General features: G+C 44.7%; 2 protein-coding genes across 3 annotated transcripts in view; both read right to left on the reverse strand.

Moving 5' to 3' along the window:
- Positions 1 to 16,809, reverse strand: part of LOC139817122 (lysosomal aspartic protease-like) — a 161,249-nt gene that overhangs the window by 52,015 nt on the left and 92,425 nt on the right. The window lies entirely within an intron of this gene.
- Lilli (AF4/FMR2 family member lilliputian) overlaps positions 1 to 16,809 on the reverse strand; it is a 196,790-nt gene that overhangs the window by 36,180 nt on the left and 143,801 nt on the right. For both annotated transcript variants that reach the window (XM_071784937.1, XM_071784938.1), the window contains one exon: positions 16,276 to 16,312. In XM_071784937.1, the coding sequence (XP_071641038.1) occupies positions 16,276 to 16,312 (37 nt within the window). The remainder of the gene's footprint in view (positions 1 to 16,275; positions 16,313 to 16,809) is intronic.

Below are 16,809 nucleotides of genomic sequence, written 5' to 3' on the forward strand. Positions count from 1 at the left end.
GAAAAAAATAGAAGAGGGTTCTCGAGAACGACGCGCGTGAAAGCGCCGCTAATAAAACGCAAACCGGTCGATGGCGCGAATCGGTTAATACATGGATTCGCACAGTTATTCACACGTGCGTGGAACGATTCGAGAGACGTAACGAGGGCACAAGCTGGAAGAAAGAAAGAGAGAGAGAGAGAGAGAGAGAGAGGAGCGGAAGGGCAAGGGGGATAAAGGGATGGATACGCGGACAGCTGGAGGGCGGGATCGCAGGGGTGGATTTAATCACGTTAAGTAACTCCGACCTGGCCGCATAGGAGCGAGCGAAGGGTGTTCGAAGATAAAGAGAGTGGGAGAGCGTGTTATCGACCCTCCTACACTCCACCTCGCCGGCCTTTTAGCAGTGACCAACACGTATAAAGTTCGCGCGCGTAAGCGCGCACACACGTACACACGGACACGTGCCATTTCCTTCTCGCGTCACACGTATTTTAACCATTAAACGGTTTGCCCCGTCTTTCCAGCGCCAGCGCGCGGCGTCAGCATATTCGACGGATTAATTGGCAGTCATACGCTCCCCGGCAGATAATCGAGAAAGTCATACGTCGACCCCGCTAAACGAGTTTCGCGATTGATCATGGAGAGTATCACGTTACTCTCTGACACGTATATAGAAGGAGAGGGACGGGGAGGGGCGTTTGCCACTGAGGGGCTTCGATAATTTCAGATAATTAATTATCGATCAATCACGTCGCATGAATAAACTATTCGAGATTGAATTGTACATTTCACGGTCGTCCGCTGGCATCTTTATAAAGGAAAATGATTTACGCTTCCAAAAAAAAGAATTCCGCGAGTCCTGCTCACTCGATTAGACCGGTGTAACTGATAGATCTCGTCGAGATATCTCGCCTCCGATATTAACGATCGCCATTTAATCTTCATCGTCGTATAAATAATTTTCGAAATAAATATAAAGCAACGAATGCGTTAATTAAAAATGCTTATTAAAACGATGCTGTGAAACTCAAGTCTTGTAACAACTTTGTGATATTTCTTTTAGTCTCTCATCTTCGTTTCAACGTAACAGAAAAATCACAATTACACGAGCAAGATTTACCCGGCTCGGCTCACGGAAAATTAACGAGTAATTGCGTGACGAATTCCTGCTCATCCTTTCTCGCTGTGATATTAATTAATCAAAGCACGGCGATGTTTGCCCAGCCGCTAACGCAAAGACGAACGCGCGAGATGCCGCGCGGTTCTTTATTTTCCAACGGTCTCTCTCGTGCCCTTTCCTCCACCCCCGCGCGATTCAGTCTTATCCATCCTTGTCTAGTTATTTATCGCTGGAAGAACAACCCCGGAACAACCCTCCAGTAGGTGGCGGGTTAGAAAAGGCGCTCCTCGTGCCACGGGGTGGCGAAAGGACGGTCTTAAACAAGAGAAAGAAACCCGTTGTAAACGCGGCGCGATGTAGACGAGGAAGGCTAGCTACGGTGGCAGAGGGGGGGGGGTAGAAGGGCTCGTAAGGGTGGCAAAGAGGGTAGAAACAGGATAGAATAGCGCGGCGAGAGAACCTACCTAACCTTCCTCGGCGTACCGGCTGAACCCGGGACGTTATTAGGAAAATGGACCTTCTTCTCCCTGTCTTCTTTCCTACCGTTCGCGCTCGCTCACAATAAACTGCGCGCGGCGTCTTGCCCTGCTGCTCCTTCGTTCCAGCTCGCGTCTCACCCTTTCGCTCTTTCTCACCCTCTTGCCACCGAGACCGACCCCTCCCCCCTCCTCCCCGTGCTCGCAGACGTTGAACTTTTTGACGTCGGGGCCAACCTGCCGCCGACAATTTACTTCCACGGTAACGGAGGCAAGAGCCGTGAGACGGCATAATATATCTTTCCACCCTTCGATTCGGATAATGGCGTGTGCCGCTATACGCGCGAGTACTCGCCGAGATACGGAAACGATCGTTGTTTATCGTGCCGCCGAGCGCGGTGGATGCGATAAGGTAAAATATTCATCTTATCTCGCGTAGTATTACTTCTTTTCTCTTCGTAGTTTGTAACTGGAATTATAAATGCCATTCTGCGGCTTGAAAACAGAGAGCACGCCAAGTACCCCCGGAGTAAAGTGAATTACATTTTAAACAGTCGGAATTTTTTTTCTCCGAAAGTTCTTACACACGGAGCCCGGATAAAAGGCGTTCTTCTCTCCCTCTCTCTCTCTCTCTCTCTCTCGGCGTGAAATGAAGTCATAATTCGGTCGTAACTCACGACTCATCTCATATTTAAATTTCCCTAATATGTCGCCTCCTCTCCCCTCCAGCCCTTCGGCATGGATCCGAAAGCAGAGCAATTTTTCTTTTCTGCGCTACTTATCCTGGAAAAGTTATACCTGGAAATTATACCCGGACTTTGAAATAATACGCGACGTAATCGGCCGACGATCAGGCCGGATGACACAACAATATGCTAAGCGACGTCCGACCGTATTACCCGCGAAGTATTACAGTGCCGCAGACTACGCGATGATTTAGCACTTCCGCGACACCGTATGTAGCGTAATTGGGCAAGTGGGTCATGCAATCGGCGATGTGTGTACGCCAAGCTCGAGACTTGGAGAAAGGCGATCGATATTCAATATTTAATTTGTCTCGCTGCTGTGTGTACAAATCCCCCCATTGCACCGGTGCCCCGGTGATGCAACCCGTTCTGTATCTCCCTCCGCGAAAACTTATCCGGCCTAACGCAGACGCGTATAAGAACCGGAACGATGGGAAACGAAGCCCGGGGATCGGGTAACGCTCTCCAACACAAGTTCGCTATTATTCAAACTTCCGTGAGACGAGTGGGACAACGTGAAAACCGAAACGCAAAACAATATTTGAGGAAACGTACGTAGGAAGATATCAGTCCTATCGTGCGGATAATAATAAACGCAGCGCGAAAAAAAACGCGACCTCGACATCATTCTAAAAATACCGGCTCTTTCTGAAACTGCTAATTTTTTAAACATCCGTATTTCTTCGGGTTTTTTTTTCTTTTATTCTCGGCACGCCAATGCCAATTCGCCGAAGGCTATACACTCGCATTTTAACAGCGGTGCCCCTCCGACGATGCCAATTTATTAAATCACCGCTATCGAGGACAACCGCGCACAATGCTCATCGATCTACCAACGTAATTAATAGCACTCGACGATACGGTAATTGCCGTAACTTGAGAACGTTATGAACACCGATCAACGATAATACTGATAATAGCAGAAATTAATGGCCGGCGTATATACCGACGTGAAAATCAGATGTACGACGTGATACGGCGCAATAAATTGTACGCGGATACGCGATGGACCGCGACGAATGCCGCCGGTAGATCGCGCCCGAATAATTCGAGCGATGGAAAATCGAGCTGAAGATAATTACATCCGTTAAGTCACATTGTACATCCACATTGAATTCGCCGATTCGAATGCAAACGCGCAGGCAAACTCTGTCGGCGCCGAATAATAATCGCTCGAAAATTTGCGGCTCCGATTTTTACCTCGTCTCATTAAAAGACCGAGGACGGATAAATAATTAAGCCGATTAGCACCGCGCCCGTTGGGTTTATTCTCGAACGATCCCGTCGTTCGTTCGACCGGCGAGAGAATCGCAATCTGGTCCTTTTATCAAAAGGCATTAACAACGCAGATATCGCATTAGAGAAAATTCAGAAGCGAAAGAGTCGATAATTATTGGAAACGAAATTACTGCAAATTTGTACGATCAATTGCGGCCATTGTAATAAATGTGATCGTAAATATATCAGCGCGATGTTAACGATATCCAACGATAAAATAGTTATGGAATTATTAAGCGCGAGAGCGCGCGCACGCGACGAGCATCGATTTAATGTTCATCGCAAAGCCATTAAAAATGACAGCGGTGAATTTCGTTATTAATTGGAAAATTAATTGTTATAAATTATTGGCTCGATTAATAATACGCATTAACAATTATTATTATCATCGAAAAGTACAGCGGGCGTATTCATTGTCGCAAATGCCCACGATCGATATCGCCCTTTAAACTTTACTTTCGGCGACTGCGAGAAATCAGTTTCTCATGCTGCCGAAAGCGGAAGCGTGTATCCGCCGACAACTTGTTGTACATACATTGTAAATAATATCGAGCGGCAGTGGTATAGATTTATCAATCATCCGGCGACAGTTGTAGCGCGTATGTATTCATGAGCTGGCATAATCTCGCAGAATGGGACGCGTACGCATACGTCGACGCATATGCAACCGTGTGCGTGTGCGTATATGTATATGTATTACGCACGCGAGGAGGTACGTATACGCGCGCGAATGCGTGGTCGCACTCAACAGGTATCGATCTCCGATGGAATAGCAAAGGTGCGCAAAACGGCTACGCAATACTACGAGCAGATACCGAACGAATGAGTGTCATGCGTACTCCAGCATTGATTCAACGGATGCACTTTTACGTCGAAACGACCTTGCGCGAGAGGGAGCCCTGTACAATTCGCCTGTCGCATGTGCAATTTCAGACATCGATCGATCGGGGCTCCCTTCTAATTTGTATTCATTACAGATCCGTATCGACATTGAATTCAATGATACTGAATTCAATTAATATTACCCTTAATGTTAATATGCGCACGTTAAAATGTTCCCAAGCATCGCACAACACTGAAGAAATGTTCGCCAAGATAGAAGATAACGACGAATAATTGTAAAATGACCGTGAAAATAAAGGAAATCGTGAACTGAATGCAGTATAAAAGCCAAAAGGACATTTTGCATTCGTACGAGAGAACTTTTTGATTCGACTCGTTCCTTGGGTACTTAATACCCGCCCGAAGTGCCTCGCGAATCCGCCAGCGTGTACCGTTAAAATGCCGTAACTCTTGTATGAATATTTTATGAGCTCGCTGCCTTAACACCTCCTCCACACGGCTAGAACCGAGCCGCCGCGCGGCGCATTTCGCGACGGAGAGAAAAGACCGGCGCGCATCAAGGCATTGTCATAAAAGGATTCGCGCGAGGTGCGGCAGTCGATGCAGGTGGACGTTTAACGATCTGCGGTCCTCCGACGCCGGGTTATGGCTCCCCTCGAACCGGTGCGCTTTATGATCCCCGCGGACGATCAAAGACAGACTCGGGGAATCACCCGTCTCGCATTCTTCAGGGGACTGGACTTTATAAACTCGCGCGCGAGAGACGCGTGTTTTTGCGGTTTCGATATTCGATTTCTTGCCGGCATGACGAAACTCCGCGTGGCTGACGCTCTCTAAGAATGCCTATCTCTGAAACTTTGATAGCGGCCACGATTAAGCTATGTGATTCCCGTAAGATGGCTTGTAATTATCGCGCATAAATGTTACATCATTTATACAACGAGGGTTTTTTACCGCACAGTCGCAGTCCGACGTAAAATATTGTACATTCAAACGCGATGATCTTTTTCTTTTATATGCGATATGTAATACACGTAGATGACTCTTTTCCCTACTCTCGCGCTCGTCGCGGTCTCGGCAAACATCGATGCATGTTTATTTATAGCACGCGCGATATTTTCCACGCCGTCTTCCGGTCGTATTTATATCCGCGGTTAGCGGGCAGGAAGCTAATTAACGACGGAATTGTGATATTAAGCGCTCACCGGTCGGCGAAGGCAGCGAAGGGAACACGGGGATTGTCGGGACGCGGCGGACGTTATTATGGAATACGAGTTGTGCAAGAGACGAGCACTATATAACAGTGCCGAGAGCTGTTGCTCAACCGTTTCCACGTATACCATATTTTTCACGCTAATGATTATGTGCCGACGATTATTCGAAGAAAGTATCACAGGTTTCTGTAACTAGCTCTAACATCCTTTTACTCGGACCAGTAGTAACTCCTCCGGGGTATTATACAAAAATGTAGCAAATTGTGTGAGATAAATAATCCAGTTAACCAGGTACGTTTTCCATAAATGAAGCAATAATTGACTGGCTCCCAAGATTTTAACGAGCGTATTATATACAAACGCTAACATATGCATATCTATGTTATCGCCGCTGATACGTCGTTATTTTCGATGAGATTACACACATCATTCCAGGCGTGAGCGAGCAACACCGGAGAATTGCCAGCGTTCAAGCGCGTTAAATATAACTTCCGCGCGCCAAGTGTGACGCACCCGTGTGTTCGCAATTCATTAGGAGCCCGGCGACGACGACGACGCCGACGACGCCGACGACGCCGACCTCTGGCATCCACACAGAATGAATGAAAATTTAATTCGTCTAGTTATAATACCCGCCCGTAGTTCGACACAATATCCCGCGCGCATTGCAGAGTAAATAAATGGCAGCGACGCGGACGTCGACAACCTTCTGGCCGATTGCACGCGCATTAGCACGGTTATGTAATCGAGTTATAAGTACAGCCCGGTTTTCCGCGGATTGATTGCCAAGGACATCTGATAAAGTACCGTTCGAAACGTGCGTTGAATCCAGCCCGAGTGATAAATTTCCATCATCTCGTTCGAGACCTTTGCAAAGCTGGCTCGTTGAAATCCCTAAAGAAACGAGTTTCGAGTCCAAAAGTCTAAAAAGTCACGAGGATGAATCGTTTAAAATGTGAGAATGGGAACAGGAAAAACGCGATATCCAGTTTTTCGTTTTAAAATTTTCCCCTGAGACAGATGACACGCACACGTGGTATCGCGCGCGAACATCTCTACCGCGGAATAGTCCGCGACGAGGAAAAGCTACGCGCCCGTCATCGAAAGCGAAACAAATATACGACGCGCCGCGCATTTAAGGCTTAATAACAAACCGCGGGATGCGGTTTATCGGCACATTTACGTCAATACATTCTCGTAGATTGGCCGCCCGTAAAACCGTCTCCTCTCTCGCCGCGCGCAATTTTATGCCATTATTCGCCGAACGCGCGTAATCATTCCACCACACGCTTACGCCTCGCGAGCCGATAGGAAATTTGTATAAAAGTATTGAGCCTTACGCGCGGAGGACGACGTTACAGAAATTGATAAGAAACCGCGGGCGGACGGCGTGGCGTGCTTTAATTTGCAGGAATTGAACGATCTCCCGAAAGACCGCTTATCAGTGTAATGCCGTTAAAGCGAGTTTTTCCACGTGTAATATTAAATAGCCTTCACATGGTTAGATTGCGATCGCTCGCCGTGGCGCGACACGCCGCCGCGCCGGCCAGGCCCCTAAGATCGTCTAAAAACACGCGAGCAAAACGTCAAATAAAATATTACACGCGAGGCGACTGAGAGAGCTCCATAGGAACTTCTGCTGTTCTACCGTAATAAAAAGAGTGGTAAGTAAATCATCCGTGTGTTTTAAATTGGTGCGGTTGGATAGGATCGATTTTTTTTAAAAAGTACGGCTATCACGTATGTAAAAACTGAATGTCGTGTAATTTGTTATTCTTTTTCAGGATTAAAAAATTAAAAAGTCCGTTATAATCAACAAAGTTAAATAAATAAAATTAAATTTCATAAAAATTGCACGAAAAATGCAAAAACATATCGATTAATGTATAACGCGTTATCGACTGTATCATAGTTTCTTCATCGGAATAAAAATAATTTAAACACAACCGGTCGAAACGACCTGTCAAAGTTATATCGCTTCAAGGTATAGCGAGAAAATCCGATTAGATATTATCGATTTGCGGGTAGCGTTACGCCTCGAAATAATCAAAATGTATCGCGATGAATAACTTATCACCGCGACATTTAATGTCGTCTCTGATCGGCAATCTAACTAAATAAATAATAATAATTATGGTCTCAACGAACTGACCCATATTCCATAACATTTTCTTATCTCCCCTCGCCTCGTTATGACAGTCTCGACAAAAAGGCTTCGCGAGACTGAAGCTATTGTATATTGTAGTGACCTGAAACATCGTGAACGTCAGATGTCGAATACAGATGCACTTGTCTGCCGCTTTTAATCATTATCGTCAACATTGGTAAGTTAATTTACTCTCTCGTGAAATTTTTAATATCCCCGAACAATCTTGACTCGTGAGAAAAAGTACACTTGATTGAAATTAATGTGGCAAGATGATATACCGTGTTAAGATCAGCTTCGAAGTTCAATGAGTGATCATGTTAGTCTGATCTGATAACAAGAACCATTAGTTCGACTCTATCAAACACTATATATCATGAGATTGATTATTATATATACATATATATATATATATATATATAAAATTTTATATATGTATATTATATTTATATGTGATTATATATATATATATATATATGTGATTTAATGAAGCATGATTCACAGCGATAATTCAACTTCGCAAGAACGTGACACATCTCCTTCATCTACTTGCCTCTTTAACTGCCGCCTCGAATACGAAGTGCCTTCCACAAGCGCTTGTTTCATCTTGTATTCTGTCGCAAACTGCGTCGAAATCTAATTTCGAAGCAACGATTTCGACAACTCGCTCGCTCGCGCGCGGACGGTATCATTTCCTGTCGCGAATCCGGTCCGACAAAGAATATACGCGGCGACTCCCGTCGTATATTTTCCGTCACATTTTCCCCCCGTCGGCCAATCAACGTTTTTCCACCCGGAAATTCGAATCGCGTCGCTGTGAGCTATCCAAAATATTGATTTAAAACACATACACGACCGGTCTCTTCTCGCCGGCGCGGCGCGGCGCGGCGCTTCTCCGGCTCGCCGCGAAATTTCCATCGCGCGGCGCAGCGGGAAAAGAAAACAACGATTCGCGACGTTAAGACCTGTTCAAACGGAACGATAACGAGGCTACGCGAGATCGGAGATACCCGGCTTCCGTGGCGCCTAACACGAAACTGTAGTAGACTCTCCCCCCTTCGCGTGGGTCAGACCGTCTAACGATATTTCAAAGTCGCCACGGTTGATGGATGATATTAGCTTGTCACCTAATGAATTAAAGCCACTCGTGAACGCCGGGGGCTTGCAGCAAAATCAAAAAGCGGCAAGTGAAGATTGCGCAAGAAGAGAAACGTGAATCCTATCGGACCTTCTTACCCCGACCGGGTCTTCTATCATTCTACATTCGAGCGAGCGCACGCTCGACGATTACGGACACAAGATGGAAAACGCGCCGCCGCGCCGTAATAAAAAGTCACGGCACATCCTATCTCATTACAAATAAAATCTTGTTGGACACTTTCCATCTTCTCGCGGGCACAGGCGTTCCAATTCACATTCGTTTTGGTCCGCGCGCGCGTCTCAAGTCTCAGGCGCTTGCGAGTAAGAGAGCGAGGGCGAGACCGAAGTCGGAGCTTAATATTCAATCGCCTCCGACTTCGGTCTCGCCCTCGCTCTCTTACTCTCTTACTCTCTAGGCTGCTCCTCGGCGAAGTTAACCCAAGGGACTTCCTCCGAACTAGAAAACGAGGCTGCGAGACGGGGAAGGGGGTAACGGAGGGGCTGTCGGTTAGCGGAGGATAAGCCGGAGCAGCTCGGTGGAAGAGAGGCGACGGAAACGCTCGAGAGAAGTTCGAGATCGCGGCCGAGGCGATTGCAGCGGCGCGGCGGGGACGGGAAGGAGGTCGGCGAGATGGTTGGATGGGACGCCGACGGCGATTTCAATAATTAATGTCACGGGAATTGCACCGCGGTGGTGGTGACGGTGGTGGCGGAGTTACTGCCGCAAGCCTGAAATTCCCTGTGTCGCGGTAGCCCCGTCGCGAAGCGATGCGACGCGACGCGACGCGTCTCTCTCATCCGTTGGATAATTATTACGATTATCTGGTAGACGAGTCTATAAAGAGCGAATCCGCCTGACACCGAAGCGAAATAAAGCTTAAAAGCGGCTAACCCTGCGAGCTAACCCTTTGCCGCTTGAATTAATCGACAAATAAGTCAATACGCAGCCTTCGTCCTTATTTTAATATTGTCAACGTAGACTGAGATGACAGTTTATATTATTCGAGGGAAGTTTTATGAAAATACTAAATATATAGTTTGTTTGGAATTGCTTCACGTATTTGAAAAATTAAGCGGAGATTTATCGGACATGTGATTGCAAGTTAATAATAACGTTGTATAGATATAAAGTAAATAAATAAACTACAAATATCGAAACAAATGGCATTTTTATTACCTAACACCCAGTTAAATAATATCCTCGCTTTTAAACGATCTTATAAATTCACGTTAGAATTCAGGGCAGAATTATATTCGTGATACATGTATAAAATATGTGTGATCTCTTGTACGTAGACGTTTCTAATTCTCCAAATGTTTTTAGTATATTACAGAGCACGTAATGTTATAAATAGAATCACAATTTAATAGATTGTCTAGAGTGGGCTTTATGTTATCCACGCTCGAGTGATAATTTCGTATCGCAACTGAATAATATCCTCATAACCATCCATTCTAGCGAGAAGCGGCGATAAATTCGAGACGTACGCCAGCGAGAGAGAGGACGGAAATAGCAGAAATTTTATACATACACTCTCCCTATATATCCGCGTGTCTATCTATCCAAAAACATTTTCACCATCCGTTAACCGATCCCTGACCACGAAAGCACTCCTCTCCGGGGCGGGGAGGGAGGGAATAACTATACCGCTCGAAAATAGACGGACACCGTGTGCCGTCCCCTCTCCGATGACGGCGCCCGATGAAATTCAGAAGAGCCGGATTCCGCGCGTATACGGTTCGGTTTCGCCGGTTACCGCCGTGTCGTCCCACGTCGATTCGCGAGGCGAGCGAGAGCGAGCGAGCGCACAGCACCGCGCGGCGCGGCGCGATAGACGGCGGCGGCGGTTCAACCGGGAGATGCCAGTGCAAGCTGGTTGGTCTCCATGGAAACCAACCAACCTCCTCATCTCGTCGCCCTTGCTCATCCTACTCGACGTATCGCGGGCGGCGGAAGCGCGGGAGGACGAGGCAGGACGGGTCGGGAGAGCGGAGAGGGTGGTGACGGCGCGGTAGACCAGGAAGTGAGAAAGACAGAGGCGCGAGAAGGAAGATCGCAAAGGGCGAAAGAGAGTCTAGCGGATGACAAGGAAGATGCGCGAAGAGACAGCGAGAGCTGCGAAAAAAAAGAGGGATGAAAGTATGCGACAGATTTAAAAAAAAAAGAGAATAATATTGGGAGGAAAGGAAAAGTGTGATAGAAACAAGAGAGATGATCTCTCTGAGGGATATGATCTTTGTGAAGGAACGTACATGGTGTAGCTGAAGATTGAGGATGTGGTCTGTTACGTCAAAAGTCCCTTAACATGCATAAGTTTCCGGGAACCGGAAACCGAAGCTCCTCACTGGGTCGAGCGTCGAACCAACCCGACATTGATCGACGTCCGTTCTTGAATTTCGCGATGACTCCGCGAAGCACGTAGTAATTCATCGTAATCCCCGTTCCGCCCGGTTCGCGCGTATTCGCAGACGTTCGTCAAAATGCCGTTTTACCGGACACTTTTACGACTCGCGTATATTCGCCGATATCGCTTTCGATGCGTTCCCATTTCTGATCGTTCCAAACTTTCCAAAAAATCCATTAAAACTTGTTTTATGTTATCTTTCCCATCGTAAAGATCTAGGAACCTAACATTAAAGAGAAACCCGACAACACTCCATAACAGAAAATTTAAATTACGTTAATTCTAAAATGACAAATTGGAAGAGATTTAGCACACGTTTAGCTAATTTTATTTTGCACTGCTAATTTTATACCGTAACTTATAACAGACGACACATATTCTTTTTCGTAAGACGTAAAATATTTATTGCAATTAATATTCTTTCATTTAACACATTTACCAATGATCGACATTGACATTTTTCATTTATGCCTCATCATCGGTGACCGTCATGGGACGACAGTTAAATAAATATTAATTTATAATATATTTATAATTTATATATATAATTTATCATTTATAATAATTAATAAATTTTTGTGCAATTTAATACTACAAATTAAACGTTAAATTGTTCACTTTAGCATAAAATAATTCAATTGGCGTGAAAGTCACGTAAAATATTGGCGGTGAATGTGTTAAAAAAATTCCAAGCAAAGATATACATGCAATTTTAATTTTCCTGGATTTAGGACGATGTGGAATTCAGGTCCCTAAATAATTCAGATTCTCAATACAGAAGTTTACTAGCCACATTAGGGCTCGACGTAAGATATCACGAGAACTCCCAATAGAAAAGAAATTTCACGCGCGATAGTCAAGTTGTTTGATCGTTGGGGTGAATAAAGAATGAACGGTTCGGCACAATCGTTCATCCCTCATTCCCCCCCCCCCGGCGGCATCTACGGCCCGAGGTTCGTCAAAGGTCGTCGGTCACGCGATCGCGCCTTCGCTCATTAACACCGACGCCACCCTCGGTGGAAGAGGTAGATATGGGTTTAGCTCGCGTGAGCACGCGTGCGCGTGCAGGTAGGCGAGAGAGAAGAGCATCGTGCATCGCGTCGTGAGGCGTGGGCGTGGGTATCGCACGCGTGTCGGGATTCCGGTGTTTAACGCGTCTCCCTCCTCTCTTAATCAGCTCGACACGACCTCGACTCCTTTTGCCTCTCGCGCGTTAATCAAGAAGCGATACGCTTCGCGGAATTAAGTCTTCTCCGCTCCTTATTTATTAACGGAACATCGGGATTTTTCCACGAAGTACTTGAATATGACTGCAGCCCTCGGGGAATTTTCCACCGAGAGTTCCCGCGGTGAACTAGTTTCGAGATCTGAACAGGTAGAACGTAGTTGGGAGCGACTGGGAGAACTTTGGCGAAAGTAAAAATAAACTCTCCATATGAATTCTAAATTTAGATTGCTCACGATAAATTAGATAAAGCGATTAAAAAGATTTTAATTAGCCAAAATCAAAAATTTAAATCAACTTCAACTCTAAATTACAATAGATAAAATAGATGGGAGGAACGCTGACCAAAAATCGAACCCCAAATTGATTGAAGAACCTGTCAATTGGAAATTAAAGTCTATTTTGCACGTAATAAAATCGTAAGCGGTTTTCGATATAACGTTTGCGCAATCTGCACTGCGTTAATAATACTGCAAGCTCGCAGATCACGATATTACAACGTTTGGTATTACATGCCGACGATGTTGCACGTGCGCGCCTGCGTGGCTCAATAATGTCGCGCAGTCCTCATTAATTTGCTCAATGGAGCGTCGAGGTACAGACCCGATCGAAACTCACTGCGCCAACGAGTTCAAACGCGAAGATTCAACCAAAATCAAACGCGGATTCATAGACAGTAAAATTGACGGTTCTCCTTCGTCTGCGCGAAACTTATACAAAGCTATCCATTTACAACATCGAAATTCCCTGTTTCTCGTTATACCTCGTTGATATTCAGTGACATAATGAGGAGGATAAAATGATATAAGTCTACTTCTGACTTTTCCGCCGAGTATATATATTTCTCCCCCGCACCGAATCGAATTTTCAGAGAAAGCGATATTTTCCGATTGCGAGGGCGGCCCTCTCGACCGAGGAGAAAATTCGCACGAATGAATTTCTTCGGTGGAAGAATCCTTGTTGCAGTTCGCGGAAGATATACCGGACCTCGTTAACGGGAAACTGTCAACCTCGTGATTCCGGAGAGAAATAAATTGATAAGTCGTAACCGCGCCGCGCGGTCCCGGGTATATACGACGCCGTTCCGCGAAATTCCGATGAAGAAAGGAAGAAACGTGGGCGTTCGTTCGGATATTCTTGTCTCTTTCCAGAAGATCTGGCGTCCCCCTACAATTTCCAGCTCTCACCGACTAAATTACTTACGGTTACGGAGAAATGTCATTCATTTAATGCAATTGCGTAGAAAACACTTGTAAACCGCAACTGCATATGCAAAATACGAGATGATTATAATGTCGTTATTTATAAAAAATTCCAATTTCTTCCATCAGGCAACCTGTTATTCATGCTATTCAAAAACAGTAACTTTTATCAATCAAAATTTGCGCAACCATTAATCTCCTGTTAGAATATTTATCATTTGATCATTTTTAGAATGATCACTAAAATATCTTATTTATACTTTATATGTTTTTATAAAATATAAAAAGAATTTTATTATTATTACTACTATAATTCTACTATATTATTAGAATCTATATTAAAATATTATACATATTATACACTGCCTGTCATCTCAATATGTTCCCTATATTTATAAAAGAAAATACAGTAATAAAAATTTAAAAAAAGATACTCATTGTCAGTAATAGCTCATCCTATTTTTAAGAATCAAATCTCTGCTCATTTAATCAACGCGATTTTCGCACACAATACAATCGTGTAAAGGGCGCGAAATAGGCTTATCGCGAGGGACTAGTTACCCAACGAGAAGCAAATTCGTCCCGACTCCCGATCGTTGACGAAGGGTGGTTGTAACCCTGATAATAGTCGTTGTAAAGTGGCCACTGGCATTCGAGTATCAGGCAGGAAACGGCGATGGGAAAAGGCGGAGGGGAAAGGAATGGTTAATTCATGAAACAGTAACCCTTTCCGCCACGTTTCGAAATGCCGCAATATCGACGAATCCGCAGATCTTTCTCTCGCGATCTTATACGTGCTCGTTAAGCGAAGCGGCCGTAGATCTTCTTGAAGATTTCGATTCCTTCGAAAATTATTCGCTCGACGCGAAAATCGATTTCGCCCGCTAATCAGTTTGATCGATCAAAGCCTATGTTACTATTTTACTGTAATGAATGCAACTCTCGATGGGGTCTGTAATTAATTCCTGCATAAACAGGTTATTTGTTTAACGAAACATATCATGTTAGTAAATCGTGACATTAACATTAATATTAATGCGAGTATTAACACAGAGTGTTAATTTACTTTTAATAGTAACGTATCCCCTGGGGTCTCCGTAACGTCGAATTTAATGTATATAAAAGTATTGCCCGCTCCGAAAGGTTTCCGGTGCGCTGCGGTAGTACCTATTCGCGAACAGATGTCAAATATTTAAATGCTTCCAATGCGAATATTAACGCTTTCAAGCCGTCGTTACCCTTTTATCGCACACAACCGACGTAAAAGTATTTCCGTGAAAATCCGTTATTCCTTATCACAATCTTTTATGCGAAGAACTTACAATCTTATAATGCGAATTCTAATATTTGGGTATCCATGTCCATTAAAAACTCAATCTATTTGTTCCAATAAAATATTAAAAATAAAAGTTCTTTTACTCAGACTATTTGTAATAAAATTAAGATTATTCTGAAGTGTTTGATGTTTAAATTTAACATCTAGCTATGAATTCACAGTGATACAAACGTTGCAAGAAAACGAGATTAACTATATAGAGGACCGAGTTTCGTGCGAAGCGGCCCGCGTAACCGCGATATAAATAATGAGTCGCGCGAGGATCGCACGAGCGAAATAAATAACGCGTATTTCGCGCGCTTAAGCGACTAAATGAACGAATGTCAGAGGTCGAATGGCTGATTCATGAAATCGCACACGCGAAATCGACGATTGGGGGATTTTGCGCGGAATCCACAGGTTTTACGTTCGGTGGCGCGCGTTCCGCTGCAACGAATGCTTCTCCCGATCTTTTTTCTTTTTTTTTTTATGGAAACACGCTGTTAAGCGGATATGTATTTAAAACTGTCGCATCGACCCGCGAATTCCGTATCGATACTGCACGCGCGAATTACAGACGCGCCGATTAATATCCATTCAACTGCGCGCATGACTTTAAAAAGTATAAAATATCATTTCGAGCAATATACGCGGCGCGTCGCGTTTTGATCGTCGGCGAATGTAGCGGACAGTTACCAGAAATTATGTCCGCCGGTGATCCTATATTCCGTATTCTGACACACAACGTGTGTTTTATCGCGAAAAATTGCGGTATACTGGCTCGAAAGTTGACAGCGACGCGTTCAGAGCTGACGTTAATAAAACTTCAACTTGAACATGCAGCGGTGTGCGTGACGAGAATTCTGCCGCGCGTCCAATTTTCAAAAAAAAAAATGCGATAATAATCATTAAATATTCCCATTTACATGTAACAAGTGATTTCGTATGAAAATAAGTGCGCGTAAACGAGAGGCTGTTTACCAATTACGTCGATGCAAATGACTCTCGTTACACGCTTGCGTAATGCGCAAAAGAAATGATTATTTCTCTCGGTAATATTCCCACGAAGGAATTACAATCGGGGAGAACATGTCACGCTCTCTCATTCGTGTACATGACTTATCCAACGCAGAGTTTGTAGAAAGTGTAAGAGATAAAGAAAGAGCTTTAAATGGATACTCACGAGGCTTCGCAGGCTCTGGCGGGGCGACTTCCGTCAACTGCAAAAGAAAAATTCAAAACTCGTGAGAGTTTACTCAGGACAATCAGGCTTTTCAGGATCGTATTATCGTATTCCGCCGGAAAGGACCAACCGATCATACCGCGGTTCGGTCAATTCCTTTTTGCAGAATTCAATTTACTGTCCTTAGAAAACTAGCTCGTCAAACGAGACGTCGTCGCGCACATACCTACCGGAAATTATATTCGCTTTTACAAAATGGCACACGGCAAATAGCTCGGTCATAGTTTACACATAGTTTGTCAAATAACGTCGGTAAGGATTTAACGTTGCAAAAGGGAGCGAAGGAGGAAAGTTGTCGTGAAAACAACAGCGGGAAATTAAACGGATCTGGGAAAATTTGTAAAGGGAACCGCGAGAGTGTACTTTGTCTCCTCGCTTCTCGTTTCCGCATCGAGTAATTTACAACGCGTCCCTGCGTCTCCCTTGATACCCAAGGAGCACCTTCTCCCGGGGCATAATAGAAATTTATCGCGC

Source organism: Temnothorax longispinosus, chromosome 8 (assembly GCF_030848805.1).
Source record: "Temnothorax longispinosus isolate EJ_2023e chromosome 8, Tlon_JGU_v1, whole genome shotgun sequence".
In the NCBI taxonomy this organism is placed as follows: domain Eukaryota; kingdom Metazoa; phylum Arthropoda; class Insecta; order Hymenoptera; family Formicidae; genus Temnothorax; species Temnothorax longispinosus.